This window comes from Rissa tridactyla, chromosome 1 (assembly GCF_028500815.1).
Source record: "Rissa tridactyla isolate bRisTri1 chromosome 1, bRisTri1.patW.cur.20221130, whole genome shotgun sequence".
Classification (NCBI taxonomy): Eukaryota; Metazoa; Chordata; class Aves; order Charadriiformes; family Laridae; genus Rissa; species Rissa tridactyla.
Window position 1 is genome coordinate 113,473,252 of NC_071466.1, and position 26,316 is coordinate 113,499,567.

Genomic DNA, 26,316 nt, shown 5'->3' on the forward strand with positions numbered 1-26,316 from the left:
GTGCTACAAAGTAAACAACAGCAATTAGATAAAACTCTAAATCTCTTAAACATTACACCCACTCATAATTACACCTACAATAATATACCATTTGGGAGTAAACAATCACCAGATAATTTAAACAGGTTATACATTTACTTGATAAGCATACTTCCAGCTAGCCAGAAACTAGTAACTTTTATCACAAAAAGCAGTAACAAGGAAAGAGCATGGCCACAGATCTTAATCATGTGTATTTACTGTATTATATGTGATGCTCGACATCCTTCTGGTAAAACAATTATGAAAGTCCTTGGGATTTTCTGTGAATGTGAGCAAGACTAGGGAAAGAGCTCAAGTAAATGCACAAATCTGTAGTCTATTTCCTTTGCCTGCTGTGAGATTTAGGAAAAATCCAGCCCTCCTTCCAGAGTCATACACCAACAGTGGCATTTATTTAACTTGTCTAAAAGTCAGGAGCCTCATCAGAGCTAGTTAACAACATTAATTGTTTAGTCAACAGAGAGATCAGTGTTTTCAGACAGTGACTCACCCAGTTCTGAGATAGCTCTTCAACACGACACCAGATGAATTGCTACGGATTACAGAGGAAGCCTAGACAAACAACTTAAAACAGATACCTAACTTCTGAATTGCAAGGTTTAGTCTCATACTTCAGTACCCCAAAATTGATATTTTTTGACCTACACTTGGCCCTCCATGTAAATGCTTAAAACCCTTTCATGTACACCCTCTTCCTTTAAAATAAGTTGAGTTTAAAGGGCATACAGGAAGAGATAAGCACTACAAAGTGATGTGAACATACTTGACTGCTCCTTCCGTTGGCCAAATACTTAGAACTAGAGAGATCATTTGTGGGCCACTTCTTTTAGAGAAACAAAAAATATTTTGGGTTTCTAAATCTGCCATTATTTTTTTGCAGTGTTTATTTGTGCAACAACAATTTCAAAACGTACCCTATTAGATCAAATTCTGGCTATCCTACCTCTTATTACACAGTGCATTTTGCACGGTTATCTGGAGAGGAAAACACATCTATAAATTGAAATTAAGTATACAAAATCTAACAAACATTAAGTAATCATAATCTCATGTAAGCATAAAAGCAGTGAAAATGCACAAAAGTGTCTGAATTTCTATAGTGATACGATACCACTTTCTGACTAATTTTCTGTTTTCCTATCTCTGTATTAGTAATAATTAACCGTGTAATTCCTCCATTGCTTTTAAGTCAACGCCTCAGAGGCAGCTCACACTCATTTTTTTTATCTTCAAATAACATCAAAGCAAGCGGCTGTTACCAAAGAGTAGTGGGGTGGGGGGGGGCGGGAAATGCACTTACTTGCCACCTCCAGCGATGCATTATGACTTACAGCTTCCCCAAGGTAATTCCTTGCCACACACACATAGACCCCTTCATCTGGCCTACTCTTGCGCCCATGGACTATGCGTAAGAAAAATAAAGATCCACTGGGCAGCAGCATGCGGTGGGAGCGTGGGTCATCCTTGTCCGTTTCCACTCTTTCCCCCCCCTTGTACCACTCAATGGTGGGGGTCGGCCTTCCTTCAGCTTTACAGTTTAAAGTTGCCGGTTCTCCTTTGGAAACAATTAGATCAGAAGGGTGTTCGACAATTCGAGGTGGGAAATCTTCTTGCCGAAGACGGGAGCCTGCAAGATAAAAAACACAAAACTTTCTTAGGAGATCGCTGCCAGCTACAGCCACTATGTTTTGCAATACAACTACTTAACCATTATCCTGTAGTATAGGATTTAATAAGAACAGCTATTAACATATTTTTAAAGTGGAAAAAAACCCACCTCTGCCTTAACGCACTTCATTGTGTGCAAGGTTCTCCCAAGTGAATACATTCAAAAGCTTTTTTTCAACAGGCAACCTATTATTAGTGAACTAAACCACCGTGTTCCTAAATCATATCCATTTTTATATTGATCCACTCATGCATATAAATTTATACATATATGCATATGTAGAATTATGAAAAACTAATCCTACAGATACCCTACAGACATCAGACCATCTCTACCAGCAAAACTGGTACTGCTCTAATTCATAACACAGAGTCATAGTCAACCCCATTTGACCTTTTGGAAAGCCCATTAATTCATGCAATGCCTGCAAAGTCAGTCTAACGTCTCCAGTACCCACGAAGTTTCTTTATTTTACTTGGACTATCAGTCCTTTTTAGTCACTTGTTAAGAAGTCCCATACAGGTATCAAATGCATGGAGTGCCTGAGTGCTTCTTGCGCCTCTTGTATCAGGGAAAACCAGAGCAACTTTTTAGATTACAAAATTTTTTACTGTCTCCAATCTAGAACTCTGATACAACGTGAGACAACTGTACCAGGGATAAAAGAAAAGTTAAGAGCAAACAAGACGCTCTTCTAGAAAAGCATTCAATTTCAAACTAATTCAAACTGCAAGCTAATAACTGGAATGAAAAACAAACTAGAATACTCTGGATAGATATACACCACAGAAGAATACGGCAACCAACTGGATGCCCAAGAATTCCAAATTAGTAATAAGCAGCTACCAAAACTTTCAAGTTTTTGAACTGCTGACTCAATTTTGAATTATTATTTTCCTTATTTCTCTCTTGCTTGATATACAACTTTGTCATGGATAAAATTAGTCTCTTGGGTCACTAGTTTCTGATTATTAAAAATGTTGATGCCAAGATTTTTCTATTAACATTAATAACATGTTTTTTGAACACCTGTGAAGCACCAGAAAGAATACAAGGTCTATTCACTGCAGGTTAATAGACCATAAATCGGTATGGGAAAAGGGAAGAAGACAAGAAGAGAAGAGTCCCAGAGAGAGCTCTGTTTTCAATAGACACTATATGTGTTTGTATGAGTATTTTTTACATATACATTTTTATATATATAAAAGTATTCTAAAATGTCAAACTTTCAGATAATGTTTATTTCACGTTTCCTTCACCTCAAGATCATTGATTCAAATTAAATGTTACACTTATTGGCTAGCACTAACCACACATTCCCAAATCTCTGGTTGACGACATTGAAATATGTTTGCATTCTGTATGCAATAAAAGAAGATAGTTTTATATGAACATTACTGATCATTAAATACAAAATAACTCAAACAGCAAAACCTACTTGTTAGTCCTTTGAGGAAAGATAATATAAGTAGTATTGTATTTAGGAATATATTTCTAAATTATAAGAATTATTTTTTCATTTCTCTAATTTGCTGATTCCTGCACAGATATTCACATTATTGCAAGATTTTGTAGTACACCTAAAGCAAACAAATAATTATATTTTACATTTACTTCTACCTACAACAACTGCCTGAGACATGAAAACTAAAGTACAGGCAGATAAAGAGGAAAGCCAGGGAACTCCCAAATCCTTTTGCTGGCTACACACCACTGTGCAACTCAGCCCTGCACATCGCTCTAAAGCGCGATTTTGAGTTCCACCCCCCTAGAGGCAGGGCACAGGCTGAATCCAGTGAGAGAGAGCTAAAAGTACAAGAAAAGAAAAATTATGCCAACCAGCACTGATCTTTTGCAGTAGCTAAAAAAGCCTCTGCTATACTGCTGTTTGCCTTGAGAGCACATCTCAGTCATTGCAAACTGCATGTGTGTCTACTCATCCTGAACTTCTCTGCAGCTTTTGTGAAAAGCCCCTCATGCAATAGTGCTGCTCACACAATTGGGGTGACCAATTTTAGATCTCTCTTTCCAAGATAAAAAAGCCCAGAGCTAAAAAACTTTGTCTTGTTTATACTTTTACTCACTTATTATGTACCTCACAAGGAAAGGCACAGGAACAAAGGATTAGAGAGCTAAAAATCAATTGTTATAAGTCACTCTGGAAATACAAAAATTCACGCTCAATGTAAAAATGTTTTAAAGATAGTTAATTTAAAAACAAAGTTTGCACATATGCTGGTATGTATCAATCACACTTGTATTTTCACAGGTTACGCTAGTCAACCAGCACACAATATAGTACAAGCCTCCTATTGTTTCTGTCAGTCTGGCCCAGACCACGAATAAATGAATTACCATTTTCAGATATACTGTATGCACGCTTTCCATACTAACATTCAAGTGACTGTGCGCTAACTTCAAGTACTGGAGAGAATGAAAGTTTAAAGACTGACCTCTAAACTTTCTTGAAAACTGAGACTCAAAAGTCTTAGGAGAGGAAAAGTCCTCAGGAAACTGAAGGAATGCTCATATAATTTTTAAATTTCTGGGTAACATTAGAGGAGTTAAAATGACAGAAATGTCCATTATTTTTTTTTTTATATAAAATGCTAGGATTAAAAAAAGTAGTATTTCTCTAGAAAATTTCATAAAATTGCTTAAAGCAGAAAGGGACAAGAGTTGCATAAGTACTTGACTGGCACATAGTGAGCATTAACCACAGATTTAATCACAACTGCCTGAGAGGTATAATGGCCTTGACAACCAAGTTATAATCTTTCTACATATCTACACATTTTTAGTTTTATTTTTTTGAAAGTCTTTCTTTCCTTTTTGTCTAGTTATTTAAGCTGCATTTAAGTTTTATTGAGAAGCAGCAGCTTCAATTATCAGCATAAATCTTACAGTGGGCACCAATCCTGTAATTTTCCTGTCAAAAGTCCTTCCCAAGGGGGTATTTCGTTAAAAAAAAAAAAAAAAAAAAAAAATAGAAGCAGAACACCTATTACATGCTGGATCTGCCATTAAATATACAACAGAGCTGTTTCCCCCCCCACCCAAAGATGACAGCACTGGGTTATAGGAACTAACCAACTTGTGTTCTCTGCTTTTATTATAATTCAAGTCTTTCATAAAAAGTCAACAGGATGCCACCAATTAAAGTATGCCATACTAATTATTTCATGCTGCTACTTAAAAGAACAATTATATGAAATCATGTTTCCAGTTTCTTGGACTGTGCCACAACTATTTTTACAAGAATTCAAACATCTGACATAAGCAGATGTGAAGGTTCAAAGAAAGTTAGCATTAGATGAATGCTAAACTCGTAGAGTCAAGATCTCCCTTTATCCCCACCTTAAAGCTTCCTGTTGGTGGCATATACAAATATAACGTATTGAAAAATAGCAGGGAATGCATTTTAATGAGGACAGCTGCTGATATCAGAGGTACAAGCACTGTGCTGTTCTCCTTTAGGGGGAAAACAAAAAAAGTTATGTGCTACTGGAACAAAGTGCCTCAAATTTGAACCGTGCAGCCTAAGACAGTTAAAAATCAAGACCATACCTACAGTCCATCTAAACTTCAGCTCAGATGGGATATGGAAAACCTGATTTCCCAAGATCTATATCTCTAAATAATAATTTATCCTATGACTTATAAAAATGCTGCATGACAGACTTTAGCTGAGAGCCAAAAAGCCAGTATACTCTTGGCTCCATGTCTTTTCCATTTCACGAGTATGGCATTTAACACTGATTTTCAGAGCACAAGATCTCCGGTCTTTTATTGAAACACTTTATATTGTAACATAAGATCTGAGTGACCAGCCTAACTGCTATCAAAGTTATTAGTAAAATGCTGATTCTTGCAAACAATTGTACTTATCAGAAAATAAGAGCGTTCCCAATTCCCCAGTATTTCCATTACGTGTAATTTAAGCTCTTTCAGAAACTTTTCAGAAAGTGGGGGAATTTTTTTGTGGGTTTGTTTATGTTAACTGGAAAGATATTCCATAACTCTCTTGCTCTAGTGGCTAGAAAACTTTCTCTAATCCTAAGGTTAAATATATCTCCAAGTAATACGTTATCTCATTCTTCCTGTACTTGAGCTGCCCTTTTAATTCAGATCTCTCCACACACTTCTTGGGATTCTACTCCTTTGACATGCAGATTGCAACCTTTTCCTCTTCTATCATCCTCTTGGATTTTGTGTTCTTGTCGCCGTTGGAAATCAACAAACTAATCTCATCTGGTTTTCCCTTCATAAGGATTTGCTCACCTTTTCCTCGACTTAAATTCCAGTTTGAGTTCATCCTTTTTGAAAGCGGAAGACCCAAACCATGCACAGTTAAGAGGCAAGCAGACTTCGAATATTATTTCAGGCACACACTGAAAAGCAATGTCACATCACGTTACAAGGAAAAATCAAAGTATTTTTCTGAAAGCAGCTAACCTAACCTATTTGGTTTACCTGTTCTCACAGACAACAAATAATTATCATGGAAAAAAAACAGGCCAAGAAAGATCTGTAGAGATCATTGTCCCATTCACTTTCTTTCTCTCAACTTCTCCAATTTTTTTTTAATAATCTTACTCTGAGTATAGTACCCTTGTTCAGCCTAAATAAAACATCTGATTTCCTGAGCTTTATAGCCTGCAAGAGTAGTATTAAAAATCAACTATTTTTAAATTTCCTTTACAGGTGTTGCAGTCTTCCCTCTGTAACCAAAGACATGAAGTAATTAATGAAGGCAGTAATGCTGTGCCTATAGCTTTGGATTTTCCCAAAACATTCTACTGTAAGAACAGAAATTTCACTTTTGAATTCTATTTTGGCATAAAGCACACGAGCCAAAGCTGCATTTAACTGCTTTTTCCAAAACACTGATTTGAGAATAGTGTTGGTCATTGTATCGCTTTGGACTCAGAAAGCAGTTCTTCGCACAAGATTTTATTTACAACAGTTGCTCATCTCTAACAACTACGTACTGAACATATAGTCTAGAAAAAATAATAATAAAGTCACACTTCTTACTGAAATCCTGCCATTACTTTGCACAGTCGTAACTGTGAATATTTCCATAACTACTTTAAAAGGATGCCACCTTTACAAACAAAAGTGTCAGGCAATGGAAGTGTTGCAGTCCTGCAAGTGAGCCGGTATTTGTACACTAAGGAGAAAAAGGAACAGTTGGAACGTAACAGCACTATTACATCAGTTGATTAATGCCCGCCCAGGACTACATTACTGGAATGCATTTTAAGATGTGTTTAATGGTTCCAAATACTGATCTGGGAATAGGTCCAGTTCTTTCCAATAACGGAGATACTATAAAATGTGACAAGAAAGGCTCTCACTTTGGATCAGTAGCATCTGCAATTCCCCTACGTGTTCCCCATGAAGAGTAACATCTCCATCTCTTTTTCTAAGCACACAATGGAAAACAGGTGAGCAAGATGGGACTAAGAAGAAAAGCACTAAATGCTAACTGATCATGCCTACCATGAAAGCACTGTTATGTTCCCTGAAAAAGAAGTTGTTCTTTTTTCAGTTTACACCCTTACATCAAGGAATCCTTTTGTTTCCGTTCTTTAATTGCTATTGGAGTTCCTGTTCCTAATGAGAGATTAAATTATTAATAAATGTTCTTTTTCATTATTTCTGCTACTGAGGGATATTTTAGGGTAAAGCAAGTTGCACTTTAAAGACAAAGTCTGATTATAAAATATAAAAAGTTTTGTGGGCCATGGCTTGTAAACTTAAGTTGTAGGCACCCACAAAACATTTTTCCCCACTTAGAAAGACAACATTATTTCATGTTGCTAAGACAACATGAACTACATTTACATTTCTGTCATGGCTACCACACTATCAGGAGATGTCAGAAACCGGTAATTTACTGTACACTTATGGCTGGAAAAAACACTAGAATAACCACAGAGAGCCTAGAGTTTGAAGCCATGTCTGTCTGTCTCTCTGAAACAAGAGATTAAATGGGAGCTGTACTAAAAATGCCTCACATCCAGACTGATCTTGTGCCTGGCTCTTACAGTGAGCGAAGATGTAACCCAAACATTGGAAACAGTAGATATTCAGTCTACACAATACTCAGGCACTGGTCAACTGAACGGGAGTTAGCTGAAGTATTACAGCAATAAGCTAAATAAAGAAGGGAAAAGAATAAAAAAAAAATCATACATTATGTTGGTTTAAATGGTTTGTTCCTGTTCCTTATTCTGCAGTAAAAAAGGACATATATAATTAGGTCCAAAAAAGCCATAAATCTTTGGGCAAAAAGACTTATGGAAAGTTGTATGGCATCTTATAGTTATTTAAATAATCTGCCTAGTGGGAATGAAAAAAAATAAAAATATTGGTAGGTACTGTATTGCACAGATACTGAGTCTTTGTTTTAATACCTAGGCATATTTCCCAGGAGATGCTAAGAGAGACTAGCTCTCTGAAATAATCACTTTTAACAAAGAAGCTGAAAGCGGCAACAGTAAGAGTCATGATTTAGTTTCTTAATCCAAAATTAAATACAACTCTTTAAAATTGCTCTTGAACAAACCATTTATTTTTGTGAGATGTAGCTTTACAGTCAATCTTTGTTACATGAACACATGCTACTGGTTTGTCCACCAGTTAGCATAAATAAGTCCTGACCTAGTTATTCATTAAATTAGCTAGAATATAAATTTAAAATAATAATATTTATTTTGAGCTATATAAGAGGCTGACATTTACATAAAACCTCAGGCAGTAGGTAATGTTCCCAGTGTAAGAAAGTGCTCAGTTTTAGTTTTTCTTTCCCTCAGTTCTGCTTTCTGGCAAGTTATTTATCTCACCTGACTTTAGCGGATATTGGAGCAGTCTGAGATAGCAGTATCTAGAGCACTGATTTTTGAAACCAAACCTCACTCAATAAAAATTACAACATCACACACCGAACTGGTAAGCTGGGAATAGTATTCTCCCTTAAAGAAAACATTAATGAAATTACAGAAGTATTTTCATTAATAATGCAAAGTCAACTATGATCCAGTGAGCAACCACACTATATTAAAAAACAAACACAACAGTAATAAAGCCTCCTTCGTTACTCATTTTGTCTTTGAAACGGCTGGAGTAATGCTGGGAGATATTTCCTACACTGGGATGATACTGAGAAGAGCACAACAGCAAGGCTGAGAATGGCTGAGATGCATCTGAAGGCAAGCTTGTCTTTGGAGATTTGGATGTGACAACCTGGCAATGACAAACAGGCTGGAGATGGTAGTACTAAACTGCAGGATGAGTGAAGCAGCAGGGTCAGACAGGTACAGGGGGAACACAGAGAAGGCTGCAACATTGTGAGAGCTGCACAGACCCTGGAACGGCAGTCAAGAGTGTAAAAGGCTGGATGGAGGAAGAGAGGTGGCAAAGGATTATTGAAAGGCTGTATTAGGTAAAACTTAAGTAAACAGTGACTGGAAGACCACTAGGGAAGCAGATACTTTAATATTCAAGTGATAGACTTGATGACAATCAGATAACTCTGTGGATAACAGAGTTGAAAAGACAGTGGAAATAATCACTGCTTAAACAGATGAGTTGGGACATGGCAGGAAGATCCGGGACAGCTCAGAGCAATCACTGCTGCCCTTTTCTCCCCTGATAGACAGTGTTCCCTCACAGGAAGGTCTGACAGCTCCGATCTGTTGTCAGCAGCTTCACTGGCACACCTAAGAAAAACCAACTACAGTAAATGGCAAAGTGTGAGAACAGAGTCCGGCATGAGTCACCACAGAATTGCCATTTCCAGGGCTTGCTTTTCTGTTCAGCAGTGAAGGATTAGGAAACAAAGACGACTCTCAGGCCCTCCACCTCTCCAGCTTCGATCCTTGTCCTCAATCATGTTTATTCCAGCCAGGAAGAGTATCTCATTGGCTGTGAACCACTGGCTTGCCATTTAATATTTACTCTTACATGAACCTTAAGTCATCTTGATCACCTACACCTTTGCATCCAGCATTCTCACACTTTGAATCATGTTACAAGGAAAGCTCTCCGGAAGATACCAAGAAACAAAGCCACACAGGGAATTGCTCAGCTCTATATACTCCTCCTCTACCAATGCACGCTGCAAAATTTCTCAGTTATCCGACACACTGAAGACCCATACAGAAGAAAAATTGGTTCACTGTAAGTAAAAGCTATGTTAAAGTGATTGTGGTAGAAAACATCACCCTTTTACGCAGTGGAAATGCACAAACAAGCAGCTTATTGAAATTTCTCCATGATCTCATAGCTGAGCACGGGGAGGTGTTTCAGCCAACAAGCTGAATGTTACCCATAGGAAGAATGAAGGGAAAGGCAGACCATGGTACCTGCTATGGGAGGCGCTCCTCCAGCAAGCAGTCTGACGCTCTGCCAGATGAAACAGATGGGTATAAATGGAACTGAGAAAAGTAGAAAGGACTTCAATTTTTACTTTACAGTGTCTAGAAGATTGCTGAACTAACCTCTCAGTTTTCTCAACACAACAGCATGCCTTCTTGATAAAAGAAGGTTCTACAGTATCTATGCAGCTACATAGATATATATATAAAATGCAGTTAGCAACACGGCTTTTAGTGTTTCTACCTCACTTTATACTACAAAACATATGTGAGTAAAGAAAAAAAAAAAACAAAGGAAATAGTTTCAAAATGAATTTAAGTTTCAAAGCACTCTCTGTAGACACTAACTTCAGTCTTCAAGCATGAAAATTATAGTTAACATCTCTCCATATAAAGTTAACGGGAGAAAAAGAAAAAGCATACTCTATCAAGTCAACTTTACTGATAACAGAAATGGTAAAAAGAAATGTTAACAGACTATTTTCCTGAATAATTATAGTGAATTCTTAAGAAAACTTGTAGCCTAAGTGTTCAGCAGCCTGAAATGTGCTTAAAAATTTAAAACAAAGCTTTTGAGATGTCCTATAAGATAGGCACACTCAAGGAAGATAAATTAAATAGTACTGGTTTTAGGCGAGTTAACTTCTTCAAGAAAAAGTATTGAACCACAATTTTAAGGATAATTGTCTGGAGTCATTTATACTTTCAGAAAACAAAATATTTGAAATGGCCTTTTAACGGATTAGTAACAAATCCCTAGAGGAATGCAGCCCACCTCAGTCAATTTTCAACCTTAAAAGCAAATTCTGACATAGACAGAACATTAATGAAGACCATGTTTATACTTTACATAGCATGCTAAATGCGAGAATTTTACAGATAAACAAAAAATGCTGATGACTGCCTACTGAAGCTTATAATGGAATGAAAAAAAGGTTCCAGAAAGGCAGTAGCTTATGGTTGCCGAGGATGAGAATTAAGGAGTGAAGAACATCATTAACAGTATGAGAAAAAGTTTAAAAATATATAATTATTTGATTAAAAGAGTCAAGAGTGTGGGGTTTATTTGACATTTTTAAATTATTTTAATTATTTTATAGTTGTATTTTAACAGCTACTTTAACAACTAGCTTTTGAATTACTATTATAAGGGGTTACGGTGAAGGGATCAGAGTGCTGACAGAGAAACAGAAATCAATATTCAGAGGTGAAAAATGGGAAAAGGAACGAGAGGGGAGAGGTAAGAGAAAGACACATAATCATGAGGCTGAGTCAAAAGTAGCAGAGATAAATGCAAGCAGCAAGCAAGGGAAGAGAAACAGCTCTCAAGAGTTCTGCAGAGCTGCACAAGAAATATTAAAAAAAAAACAAACAGTAAGTGAAAATGAGAGCAATAGAGCTGTATTTTTTGAAAAATATTACAATGCATAATACAACACCACCACAGGCAAGCAGGCAGAGGTTTGTATGGTTTACACATATAAATGCAAATGATGATGAAGCCTCAAAATTGTTAAGGAGAATAGCTGTTTGAAAACAAGAGAAAGACATCATCATTATTATTATTTCTAGCAGCAATCACTATGTCACAGGGAAGGGTTCAAACAGTAAAGAAAAATAGGTTATGCCAGGAATTAATAAGTGTTAGAGGAGTCTGTGAGCCCAGAAATATTATCCATCTTTCTTGCAACTTTATCAGTAGATCTAATAAAACACATTACTTCTCTACACAAGGCTTGTTTCATAAGTTAAGATAGCCATGTAGAGAGGCAAATGGAAAAAGAACAGTAACAACCTATAAAAAATGGGCAGCTAGATTCAAAGAATTCAACTAAGTATGCTCCTTCAGCAAAGGAAAGCTGTTTTTCTCAAGTCTTGTAAGACTTTAAGGTATGATATATTATTAAAGTTTTCCTTCCAACAAATCAAACTGCATTTTACAAGGATGTAAAAATGGTGAGGGAAAAAAGGCTACTTGTATTTAAGATTAAAATTTTTTCTTTACATGAATATAAGTATCTCATCTTCTACTACTCAGTTATGGAAATATTTCTTAATATGCATGGAAGCTACATGTTCACTAAGTTTGCACGTTTCTCTCTAATTTATTACAATGTGGACTAGTTTTAGTCCACTAGTGGACCTCTACCCCCTGCTTCCCTCCTTCCCTCCTCCCATGGCTACTCCATGCAGAACTTGCTCAATCCCTCCAGAAGGATAAAAGTAGGCTGCGACCTTTACCGCCAACACCTAACATTAATCTCACTAGAAACTTAGCTGTTCAAGTAGCTACATCCATCTCTGTTACAGCAAAGTTAGGCTATCAACCATGACTTGAAAGGTGGATGCAAGGAACTAGAGGGTTTTTTGTATTTTCATACTTGCAAAGGACTATCCAAGGTTTTAAGCAGGCTTTTTTGCAACAGGGTTTTCAAGGCTAAATTGCCTTTTTGTATCATGAATATAAGTACGGCATAGTTTCTAAACGCTAAAAGGCAACCAATATACGGACTTCTCCACTTTATGTAAACAGCTATTTGAAACAAAACCCCTCAACCGAAATTAAGGCTTCCTGAATAGGCTGAAAGCCTTCAGTGGGACTAATTAGACAGAACCACTAGGCCTTGAGGCTCACAGCTGCTCACCGCTACCCTTTGCAAGGGCTGAGAATTAAACGCATGGTTAGGGGTTTAAATTGATTAACGTGTATCAGTTGTCCCTTCTCTGCAGGTAAAGCCCTCATCTCAATCTTTTTATTCCCTAATATACCATTATATGACTAATTAGTAGGCATTATGGCACATGTATCAGTTTAAAGGAATTTTTAATGACAATGAGTCTGTCCTTATTTCAAATTCTTATTTTAAATGAACAGGAAATTCTCCCTCAGAGTTTTGATTAAAAGCAAAAGCTAAGCAGTGCTAAAAAAGGTCTATTGAAAACGAATGTGTCTTTTCTTGAGAGATCGAACCACAAATTGTCAGTCCTCTATGCATGACTTAGGAATTCTCCTCTTAATTTGTTCTATAATTTTGTGATTGCTCCAAGTATTTATAAGCTAGCATATCTGCATTAGGAACACCATGCTGTAGTAACTACAGGAATTTATAAACATAAATGAATTATAAATAGTCAAGCTACATAGGACAGATTCAACACTATTTGATTCATCAGGACAGTGGTAAACAGCTCACTTTCAAGACTGTTAAAAAGGAAACACTGGGGAAAGACTAGGGAGTCCTTATTTGCATCAACTGCGTAAATCTTTCAACAGAGCACACCATCAGCATTGACAAATGTTACCATAAAAAGAGCAATTCAGTTAACTCATCAACTTTGAAAATTGTAATCTAATGAAAAATAAATTAAGAAAGGAAACCTCATGTATAAGACTCAGAATAAGGGAAGGAAAAGGTCTCTAAACTATTTCAGCCTAAATCCCATGTTTTATTATTAGGAAAAAATGAACTGGGCTTCAAGGAGAGCTCAAAGCTTTCAACAAAGATTGTGTGCCACTCAATCCTGTGTTCCTCTTTCAGCTTAAGAGCGATGGAGTGATGTGGTAAGAAGCCACTCAAGGTCCTCTCTGGATATCCCCCTAAGTGAAACCACTATATGTAAATACCAAGTGCTTGGCCTTTGCAGTTTAGTAACATAAAAACCAAGACAACCAACCAAACAAAAAAAATAATCGACATTTTCTGTTAGGTACCTGTAACCCCTGCGGAGTGCAGAGGACGACAGAATAACCCAATATAAAATACATTTTTTTTTAATATTCTAAGCAGAAAATGACATAGGATTAGCCTAGACGGTGTGAAATTGCCTAACCAAGCCCAAGTCAGATTTCTTGTTTCTTCATGCCTTGCCACTTTAGTAATGGGATATTAGTCACCTCCTTCCACCTGGAACAACCAGTCCACAGACTTCAGGTGTCTTCGGAGTGTTTATGCCCTTTCTTTCAAAACCACACAAGAACAGTTCCTTCTGAAAAGCATGTGAGGAAGGTGATAAGGGGCCCCATCTGTATCAGCAATTAGAGAGGTCCCAGCAGATGGAGAAGTCCCAGGACCAAGTCTCCACTCCAAAAGCTATTTATCAATTTTACATAAAGCAGTTACATCACCAATTTTAGAAGGCGGCAATTGTGACTTATTTATGAAACCCGATCTAGTAGGTCTGAGACAGAGATTTACATAACGTTAGTGGACTGACTGTCTTTAATAGGAAGAGCTGTAGGCATGAAGAAGGGCACAGAAAGTTGGGCCAGCGAGCAGGGAATTCATCTGGCAGCATTTAGGGTTCCCTGTGATTAGGAAATAGATGATGGAGATTTCGGAATAGCAGTTTCAGCTATGGTTCCACTTCAGGTAGCCACGTCCCTTTTAGATCCTAACTTTAACCTGGGTATTTATTTCAGCTCTAGAAGAGAAGCAGATATGTATCCACCCATTCATGGAAACTGCTATCAGCCCAATCTACTAACATCTGCGTAGTATTATTTAAATACTAATATAAATAATGGAGAACTAAACCAGAAACCTGAAATCAGCGTGTTAGGTGCTGAATCTAATCAAAGTTATCAAAACTTGTTTTTTTCCGTTATCTCAAATAGCAGTTCCAGGCTGGTTTTAGTGCCATTTATCAATGCTATGACACTAAAAGGATCAAGAAGCACTTTTCAGAATACCCAGAAATCACAAGTCACAGCAGAAACAAGAAACAATTGAGCTGACAACACAGATTCACAAAGCTTAACTGCTTAACGGTAACACGCTGGGTGGGTTTGTGGTTTGTTTTTTTTTTTTTCTTTTAATATCAGTATTTAATTATTGGTTAAAAAAATAATACTCAACATAGTTGTCATCTGTGCAATCAAACAACTGTTCTTACAAGACAACATTATGATTTCACAACTGCTTTGTTAGGTAGCTTGCTTTCCTATGCAAAGATATTTGGCATATTAAGCAGGTTTTCCCAACATAGCAAGACATCATACCGCTTTTAAAAACAAGAATAAGATGCTTTTGATTAAAAAAGATGATGAATTAGCAACGATGTTATAGAAGTCTTCTCATGAGAGATTTCTATTTAAAACGCCAGAAGAGTCTGAGCCAAAGCTGAAAACTTCTTATATCTATCATTTAAGAATGAAAATAAAACCTCTGCCTTTCTCTTGCTTAGAGGACCATTTTTCATCTAGTTGCTGTATTAGTTCTTAATTGACCATGCAGCATTCATTATCAATGAGACAAGAAAGTCCAATGTTTGCACTTGTAATTCTCCAGAAAGTCATCTGTTAACTGACGAAGGCAGGCACGGGGGATTGAGTTAAAGCCCAGCTACTGTAGCTTTGACCTTGTATTATTTACATGAACAGAAATCAACTCTTTTACAAATGCTTAGCTACTAGAAACCTGTAAATGGAAGAACATCTTACTTGGAGATAAATTGATAACATAGGATAAAATGTTGAGTTCCTAAATTACTTTGAAACTCAGTCTTCTCTGATACGTTTTTCAATCAGGTACAAAAAAATAATTAAACAAAAAAATCAAACAGACTTTTTTTCACATGCAGGACTAGAGCGCTCTGAAACTAGAAAAATCCACAGAGCATTTATTTAACAGTCTTTTCTTCTGATGACATAAATTGAATATACTAAATAATATACATTCAGGCTATCGTTCTATACACCTTATACACACAGCCTGAAATTCACTTAATATTAAAAATGCAAAAGACCCTCGACATGTCTGTTCTTACCAATTAAAGTAACTGTCATCATTGTCTGGGCATTTGTAATCCCATTAAAAGTACTATTTTCTAAAGACATGAAAATAAAGGTACGCACGGGCCTACTCTGAAATGATCCGTTTACAAATTTAGGTAATAAAAAGTTCCACGAAGTACTAAGTCCCATTGTATTTCAATGGTATTTGAGTGCCTAAATCCTTAAAGCTGAAAAATGGAAAACTTAATATACTCCTGAGAAAAGATTGTAGAGGGTTTTTGTTTGGTTGGTTTTTACTTTAGATCCCTTTAGAGCCCTTATTAGGGTGTGTCTGCATACATGCCAAATCAAACAGGCTACCTCGGCAAGCTTTTACCAACAGCTAAATTCATCCAGGTTTCACTGACTGAGCTCTGAGAAAGTAATATTGTGTGAAGATGACTAGAAGCAATAAAGCAAATGATAAAACAGGAAGATGTATATATTGAGTATGCTGCATGCGTATTTAAGTAAATAGTGTATCTCAAATACCTCATCCCATCCTTCTTATAGCCTGTCTTTCTTTAAGCAAGGCTGACTAAAGGAAACTCAGGTATGAAGTATAGTTTTCTGTCCCGCACTTACTAAATACAAGAGATCTCTCTGTCCTTGACCTTGATAAAATGACATGTTATAATTCTTCGAAATTCCATCTTTAACAAAAAAAAAAACCACACAAATACAGAATTACAATTCTTCAGCCTCACTTATATATGCTCATTAACTACGTTATTTTCTTCCATGAAAAGCCGGAGTTTGACGGGCCAACACAGACTATAGTCTCTCTCACGTATCACCATAATTATAACTCTAAAACAAAACACAAGCTTAACCACTGTTGTGAAGTAAAACAACAGATCCAAAAAATATCTTTCATCCTAGTTTAAGTAAATAACCTCAGTGATTAATTGCAAAAGGAATACTCATGCAAACATGCAGAATCAAGCCATAGTACAGATCATCCCTGACCTTGATAAAAACCTTTCTTGGCATATTTCAGGAGGAAAATTCCCCATTTTCCTGTTAATGCTGTCATAAAGCCCAGAATGAATTACTAAAAATCGTTACTTTTATGTTAAAAGCTCTCACGATGACAAGAATGAATTAGCAGGGGACGGGAAGTAAAAAGACAAATGCTAAAGAGGCCATCTCCACAAAACACTGCTGTGAATGCAAGTGCCGAACGCCCTACATGCTTATTAGTATTGCCATTGCAGTCCCCTCCCCCTCTCCAAGCAACAATTTACCTGCTCTCCTTCACTAACGTACAGTCTTACTTGGGGTTTTTTTGATTCCATTAAGAAGACTCCCTTCCTTATGAATAGCTATCACTCACTCTACAGCACGCTGGCTCTCCACTGAGACAGAACTCTCTTCATAACTACTGGTGAAAACATTCTGCAGGGGCAGACAAAATTCTATCGGTAAATAGTGCGTTGCTGCCAACGTGGAAAAGATAATACACTCCTAGAAACTACTCTGAATCAAATATTAATCCATGCAACTTAACAATGCTATAAATCATTAGAAGATAAACGTTTTTAAAATAAAATATAACTTAGTTAAAACAGGAAAGCTGGCTTGCCCATTTCCTCCAAGTAAATACGTTTTTAAGTTGAGCTTTCAATCAAAATATGATCAGATGGCATTATAATTTTACAAAAAAAGGTGCTATTCTCAAGATAGAAGATTTCTTCTCACAGCTAAAAAAGAACAGCTACATATTCACATCCGGGAATCCTTTAAAAAAAAGCCTTAATATGTTGCTTGTACCTCCTCCTTTTCTATTTTTAAGGTCAACAAATTGCTGCATACAGGTGACAGATTTTTCTGTCTTGCATATGAAGATATTTTGAAGACACCATTTCATGAAAGAGAAATAAATGAAGAAAAAGTATGAAAGAAAATGCATTTGAACTTGACAAATTATTATGGATACTTTATAAAAATCTATATAATACTGACAGAACTCTAAGTTATACTTTAAAGAAAGTTCAAAGCTATATTGCATTCAAAGTAATACGGTGTGATGTTCAAGATAATATTAAATAAAAAGTGTAATAATAAGTAATTTGTTAAATTTTCAAACATTCAGTTCTTTTTCAGTACGAGTTTGAAGACTTTTCAGTATCTGTGATCTGTGGGATCACTTTTGCTTGTGATAAGGTTTCAGCGAAAGCGATGAATGAATACTGCAAAGCCATATTTAAAAAGTCAGGATATTCTTGTAACTGCTTCTAAACAACTGGATGTGAGACTAACAACAAAGAAAACACCCTTCTGTGAACCAAAACCAGATTTTTTTCCTCTGCAATGCATCAGGTCCTGTATGCTACGGATTTGTAAGTTATCTTACAATAGATTTTTATTCATTATGAAAAATCGTTATGTTTTCAAAAAGAAAAAAAAAAAACAACAAAAAAAACACAGACACCCCAATTTCTCCCCCAGAATGCTCCCAACATAACTGTTATAGGACGCGCCCAGGTCTGCAGAACCAAAAGCAGTGCCTGACAGCTGTGGCCCATACATTTTTCATTACAGGTGTCTGCAATGAATGGTGTGTTTATACAAACAGATGTAAAAGCTGAAAGATAAAATTAGGAAGACATCTATTATGTCCTCATATTGCTCCCATAATTGAGACCAATAGCTAATTTTAGTGCCAAAAATGAGTAAATTTAGCAGGGTACAGTTACTTTCCCCTGCCCTTCAAATCTGTCAAAGAAAGAAGAAAAACCCACAAACTCCTACAGAAACAGCAGGTCACCTGATCGTCCAGGACACGAGAACAAGAATCTTGGTATACTACAGCATTATCATGAAGACGACCAGTGCAGGAAACCTAGAAAGAATTTATAGTTTGATTCTTTCTCTGTGATCTCTGAAGAAACTCAATGGACACAAATGGCAGCTATTTCCAAACAATTTACTGCAAATGACATTCATATGGTTAGAACACACTTGTTGAGTAGAGTAAAGCACTACTAAACTCTTGTTATACTTGGATTCTAAGTATAATCTTGCAGAACTTGTAAGCAGATGAACATAAGATTTCTAAATACCATTAAATTACATGGGTCAGGTGTCTCGGTTCAATTGAGAAAGTACCTACATCATTAGTATTGCCTTTATAACTTAAAGACTCAGATTGTTTAATATCAACCCAAGTTAAACATTACAAAAGTAAGAAACAAACATCAGCCAAACAGAAGAAACCTGTTCATTATGAAGAACTAACCTGAAGTCACTACCTGAGAGAAGTTAGCTCTCCTTCCCAGAATCTGTAGCACTTGCAATGGCACCATCAGCGCACTGCCATTGCTCACAGTTGGTCCAACTTGGATCTTTATTTACCTAGTGTTGTTTTTGGGTTATTTTGGGGTTTTTTGTTTGTTTGTTTGTTTTTTGTTTTGTTTTTAAATGAAACTCCTCCAATCAACTCATGATAAAGTTATTCTCTCCTCTCACTAGGCCCTCATTTACAAACTACAACTTTTGCTTTGACTTGCCAGAACTTGCAACAAGCACAAGCAATCACTATTGCTCTGGAGACTGACCTTACTATTTTCACTTCGTGGATACTGGTGAACGGCTCAGTGAGCCACAAGTTAGAACTCCACCATGCTTCAGAACATCTTCTTTACAGAAGTCTATATTTTAACATAAATGTATATAATTGTCCTTCTAAATCATCACCGTTAGCAACAAAATTTGCCTAGAGCATCATGCTGCTTCTGCCAACCACGGCAGACTGAGCAGTGTTAGTTACTACTGGAACACTGCAGATCAACCCAGGCACGCTTTCCTCCTCCCAAACACCCTCATACTACTCAACGAGACTGATTTTTAAGAAACGTACATTCTAAATATTAAGTACAATTTAACTCCACCTTGTAGAAATAGGTATTTCTATCGCCAAACAGAAGTATTTCAGAAGACATACTATTACGTATGGTTAATGCACCAACAGTTCATTTCTAAAAATGTTATCTATATACATCAAATAGTTTCCAAAAGAACAAAACAATTTAAGAGAATTATCCGCAAAATGAGCTTCTGATGTTTTATTTCTGTCCAGATTGCCCTACAGCTTCTATACTGTGATAAAAGGTGCCAACATACCATATAATACTGGAGAATCAACAGAGAAGTGTACTGTATGTGCAAGAGGAAGTTCCAGGGGGGAGGAATGGGGGGGAAGTTGTGGGAAATTCCAGTATGAATCACCACTGAGGGGGAGGGAGGGGAGAGGGAGCAGAAGATTAAGAAGAGAGGAACACAGGAATAATTCCTTGTGTAAGAATGATTTTCTATTGAAAATGGAACCAGATTTCAACAGAGCGGCTGTGGATTCCTTAGACAGATGGTGTCAATAGATCTATTAGTCACTTTGGCAGCAGCAGTATAGTGATGGGTTTGTAGAATGCCACTTAAAAACTCAATATAACCACAAAAAAAGTACATTAAGACTTTAGTTCAACTTTCCGATACACGACACTTTTTCCCACATAACATTACGCTCCTCTTAATGTCTGAGAGTTTGCAGTTTCTGCTGCAGTTTTACAGACTATAGTAGAAATGGACTTAAACCAAAACTCCATATGGGACAGCTGGCCCTAACAGGTGAAAAGCTAAGACCTAATGGCTTTCCTGTCAAAGTCCTTCCACGTCTTTGCTTCTGCTTTCTTCTCAGAACTGACAACACCTAGTGCTGTTTTCTCACTGATACACCATTTAAAATTGGAAGTCACGGTTGCTTATCCTCCTCCCTCCCCTATTGCAGGGTCTCTACTTCCTCCTAATTTGATCTAACATTTTAAGTAATCAAATCTTAATTCTTAAATGCTTTAATTTGAAATGTATCTATCTGGTTTAATTCTCTTAATTTACATTCCAGAAATGTTTGATGCCAACAGATACAAATGAGGAATTCTTAACAGAAAACATATGAATTTCAGAATCCTTCACAAACCTCAAAACCAAGTTGGTTAGCTTCTACCAAGAGAAAGTCTTGCAGGAGGGGAGGAGAACCCCAAAAGATCTCGGAATTAAAATATTATCATTGTAACACAATGTATTTTCATAGGACCTGACAGGTTAAAGATACCTAGAATTTGATAGAATAGCTAAATGCATTTGGAACAAAGTCAACTTTGTATTTATGCAAAATTACGCATAAGCTATTAAATGGCATGCATCTGGCTAAGTTCAACAAGTATATGTAAAATAATAATACTCTAGTAGAAATTAAACATAGGTTAAAAACACACATTCCTAGGGTTATTCTCTTCCTCATTCTTGGTTCACTGATTAAAGTAATCTGTAGCAGTAACATTAAATAGCACTTTGGTGGCAAGGAGCTCAAAATTCACTTTGATTCTCAGAAATACTTAGAACATTCAGAAAGTCAGTCTATCACACTACCCTACTTTATTTCTCCAATAAGAAATGCAACTGAAAGAAGCAATAGTTGAATCCTGTTCTTTTAAGGTGGAGGCAGATGCTTAACATAAAATATCTATCCTCACAGAGGACAGACATGTAGTTCCAGTAATCTTGGTTTTTACCCATGTGAAAAAGCAATGGATAAGCCAAACGAAGACAAAGTTGGTCTTATCACAGGTAATGCATACGATGGGAAAACTCCTTGGAAAATGGTCAAGATCTAAGAGCAGAAGAATTGTAATTTAATTACCCACAACAAAGCATTCCATCTGCCTAGCACAACATCTGAGTCATACAGTTGCTGTTTTAATTATAAAAGATTCATTGGTTCTAACTACACCTCCACTGGCATGGCAAATGTATCTTCAAAAACTTTTTCCCCCTCTTTTTGTTACTGGGCTAGAAGGGAAAGCATTTCTCAAAAAATCCCTATGACTCACTTGAAGACAGGCAATGGCTCCTGGATGCGAGTACACAGTCACGTTCAGATCAAGGAAGTCAGTGAGACCCTAGCCTGCTTGTAAGATCTAAGTCTGACCGAACAATACATACCTATGGAGAACATACATTATTTAAAGTATCAGTGACACAAAGCTCCAGAAGTCCTTTCCGCTACTATCTGTCTTTAGAAAAGAAGCCCATCTTCGGTCTTTCCTTGAAGATGGATCCTAAACTGCAAGCTGCAAGCCACTATCACCCCACCTGCGGCTGTTTTAAGAGGTTCTAGTTTGATATGATGGAACCATATAGATAACGTGAAACCATCATCACCTTTACACTAGTTTCCATTAAATTTCATTTTAATGGTGTACAGATACAGATTTTTTTTTGGTATTTACATAGGATCTTAACCCAAAAAGGTGGAATCCACTTGTCATGCTGTATTTTAAGACTAGTGCTATAAACAATTTGTAAAATACTACGCTGTGACTTTCTTCATTGGTCTTATAAAACTTAATTCCAGGCTTTTTATTTGAATCAGCTATCTTTACCTGAAAAATAAAATGCTTTCTACTGGAGTGTCACAACCTGGCCAAGCTCCTGCCATTTCATGCCATTTATACAAAAGGTTAGAGCAATACTGCTGTAACCAGTATGTTATGTAAAATTTGAATTCACTCACAGAGTTTTATGCTGTGGACCAGTACTTCCCTTCTGGAAAGAGAAGGAATAGGGGCAACATGGCCTTGCGTTCACACAGCGGACTCAAGCAAGGTAGAGAGATAAGAGGAGAGGGTGTGGATGCAGGGGGACAAGTGTCATTTCCTAAAGAGACTGTAGCTTTACCATAGTGATGTTCCAGTTAGTGTCTCAAATGACAGATGTGGAGGGAAACAAAAGTTCTTGGAAATATGGATGGGAGGGGCAATGAATTGCTTGTCATTATATGTTTAAAATAGCATTTTCTATTCTAATGGAACAGAAAATACATTTTATAAACAACATTTTCCTATCTGAAGCTTCCCAAATTATAACGGGCTGTTTAAATACACAGACGAAAGACTATACAGGGGTTTTTTTCTAATTATGTATAAACTTCCTTATTTTAATAACACTCTAGGACAACATTTTTTGTTTAAGGATGAATATTGTCTCAGAGAAGACTTTCCCCCCCTCCTCTGGCATGCCTAAATTTGTATTTGTAATGATGGAGACAGGCAGTAGTAGAGGATTAAAGGCCCATCTAAAAGGAGTTCCTGAAAATTGTCAAAATTATTGGCTATTCATGAGAAGGATGAATGTGTTTGGTAAAAAAAAAAATAAAATCATGACAGGCCAATATTCCTATGTTACGCAAGGATGAATCTATTTCAAACTAAGTAACTAGGTATCCTGAATATAGAATATGGCAGTTTATCTTATTACAAATTCCTTCGCTGGGATAGGTGAAACGATTAACCTGTTCCAGACAACAAAGATTTGGGAAGGAAGAAATAGACCCTTTTACCTTACTTAGGACAATGAATTGTCTTTGAGTTGGGGATTTAATGATCCAGTAAATAATAATTCAGTGCTCCGTAGCTAGAACAGAATTACACCGATGTAGTAAGCAATATAATTACGTATTTTCTTTAAGAAACATTCCTTATTATGTAGTAAACTCTACTACTTAAATGTATTAAGAACACTATGTTTATGTTCAGGATACAATAAAATAATTCAGTAGGATTTATTCCCTTTGTACAAAAAGCCTCTGGAGAAAAGACAAGACAATATAAGTGAAGAAAGCTGCCCAAGACACAAGTGTCTGTATTCCAGTATCAGAAAAAAAAAAATCAATGATAAAAAAGCAATATAGAGAAAACTAAGACTTATGACAGACTTAAACTGACAATCAACCAATATCTGTCTGTTAATATACCTGTTCAAAAATACTATAAAATTTCAGATATCTACCCTGAATTTTGTTGGAACTGAAAACTCATGTTCTACTACATTAGTCGTGTTACCTGTTCCCAAATCCAGTTCCCTCTCAATTCTGAGACTTACTGAAATATGAATACACCAAAACCATTTGCCATATGGAGCCTCTGACTTGATTGTTCTAACAAGTATTTAATGATTTTTGCATGATTTTATTTATCAAATTTACACATTTAACTTTGAAGTCTATTCCCATGACAAAGTGTTTTCATTTCCTAGAACGCAAGGAAGGGGAGAAAGAGCTTATCTTTAGAAACTAATATAATCTCTGCTTACAAGGTTTACTCCTTAAGACTGTTTCAAAGTAAAAAAAGTAAGATGGAAAAATCTCAACTATTTTCATTATGTTTTATCACTGTGGTAAGGATATCTTAGTCCAGTGAGAAGAAAAAAGAGTTACTAAAATAATCTAGAGAATTCTTTTCTTCCTGCTGCTTCTAAACTTGAAGATTTTTTTTTTTTAAATTATGTTGAGAAAATGTGTAATGCTCTAGACTTCAAACACAAATATTATACTAAAAGCTATATGATTAATACTAACACATTTCAAGCAGGTGTGACACTTCCTGTACAATTCCAAAATAATAAGGTAGTAACAAAACCAGATACATAAAAAAACCCCAATAATTTTTGTTGTTAGTAATAGTTCTGCCTATTCTAAACCTAACATCATGTTAGCACTCCTAACGTGGACAAACAAATCCAAGTCATATGCCCAACTGCTCCTTGAAGTAACTGAACCTTATCGCAGGAAGAATACTTACAACATTTTAACAATCAAATGTCAGTAGATTTCCATATAATCTTCCCTGCTGATGTGTATTAAGTGAATATTCAACACTTCTCAATAATCTATGGTAGGAGATAGATACAGCGAGGACAGATAAACAATTCTATTAATTTATTTATTTTTACACTAAGGAGCCACAGATTCCAACGTACATACATACACACAAAGCCAAACGGAACTAGTGCTTCATATATAAAATATTTATGCCTAACATAACATTCCTTCAACTGTGAGACTAAAACCACTTCCTTATGATGGCAAGATAATATTGCATACACTCTGTAATTTTCCCTTCATGTTGTTGAATGCAGTCTTATTCCAAGACTACACCCAAAAAGGTAAAATATGATTTCAAAAGCCAATATGTAGTTATGTTAATAAATCTTGTTCTTTAGAAGCTCTATCAATTTTCTTCATGCTAGAAATATTGCCTTAAAAAACAAATACAGCTGGAGTAGCATCTACTTTTTATTGAATGCATATAATTAAAGCTGGCCAATGTATCAACAGCCTCACACATTAGGCTAAGGCATTAATTAGCTCAACTGCTGAATACTTCCCAGACTCTTGCTTCTGATGGCTGGTTGCTGTGATCCTCTTCTGTGGCTTTCATGGAGTTCTAATTAGTGATTTCTTAATTCCATTTAACAAAAAACAAACAAACACACACACACAACAGCCCCCCTACCCCCCCAAAAAACCAAGCACAGACACAAAAAAAACCCAACGCAAAACCAACCTGAATCTTATGTTAAGACTTTGCTGTGGTGGCCATTTACACTAGGTCAAACCAAAAGAGCCCATAAAAGCATCTTTATTCAGTCAGTGTGAAATAAAAGTGAAGAAAAATCCTGCTTGCTTAATCTTTCTGGATTCCAGCTAATTAAAATGTACGAAATCCTTACATTACAGACCTGCTGATATCCTGCACATTAACACACTAACAAGAAGCGGCAAATACATGAACTGAATGGCTGTTGAAATGCACAGTTTCCACAAAAAAAACTATTTAAAGATTTTTGATCCCCTAGTCAGGTTCCAATTCGTAAAGAAATTCCAAATTTACTTTTCATGTTTTTCACAGAATTTTGGCTCACTCACTTAATATTTTTAAGTCTATATGTTTACAAGACAGATATTTTAATCTCTGGAACTGAGCCATATCCATGAAAACTGAGAAGCTTTACATGCGATCTTTCAGCCCGCGCGCACACCTTCTGACACTTCTCACAACCAAACTGTGGAAACATCGTTTCCTTTAGTTTAATTCACGCCCAGGTACAAATAGGCCTCTACTATTCTGACTTGGTCTGTAATGACACAGAAAACAAAGTTTAGGAGGAAAGAGTCCTGCCTGACACCGGCCCTGAAATTGGCCACTAGCCCTCAGGACTGCCAAGTCATTTCACCAGGTACAAATATTAGCAAAATCGCAGTATTAATATTGACAATATTTAAGCTAACTTCTTAAATAGAAATGACTTCTGATCCTACTTTATCCCCAAAGGTATTACTTCATATTTAAAAAAAACGAAACAAACAACAAAACTCAGTATATAACTTAAAAGAAAAATAATAATTTCTTATACTACAATATATGTAAAGGCATAATTTTGCTTAACAGTTGTCAGGGAACTATGCACGTTCCAAAACATACCAGATACATTATATAATATCTGACTTTAGAAAAATCCATATGTATTTTAGAGACATACCTTAACATGTTCAAAGAAAAGTTAACTCAAGCTGTAATTAAAATAAATCCCTACAAGCAGGGTAGGGCAAG

General features: G+C 36.2%; 1 protein-coding gene across 5 annotated transcripts in view; it reads right to left on the bottom strand.

The window, feature by feature from the left end:
• The window catches only part of ROBO1 (roundabout guidance receptor 1), a 740,348-nt gene that overhangs the window by 269,877 nt on the left and 444,155 nt on the right, over positions 1-26,316 (bottom strand). For all 5 annotated transcript variants that reach the window (XM_054202528.1, XM_054202509.1, XM_054202519.1 and 2 more), the window contains one exon: positions 1,343-1,669. In XM_054202528.1, the coding sequence (XP_054058503.1) occupies positions 1,343-1,669 (327 nt within the window). The remainder of the gene's footprint in view (positions 1-1,342; positions 1,670-26,316) is intronic.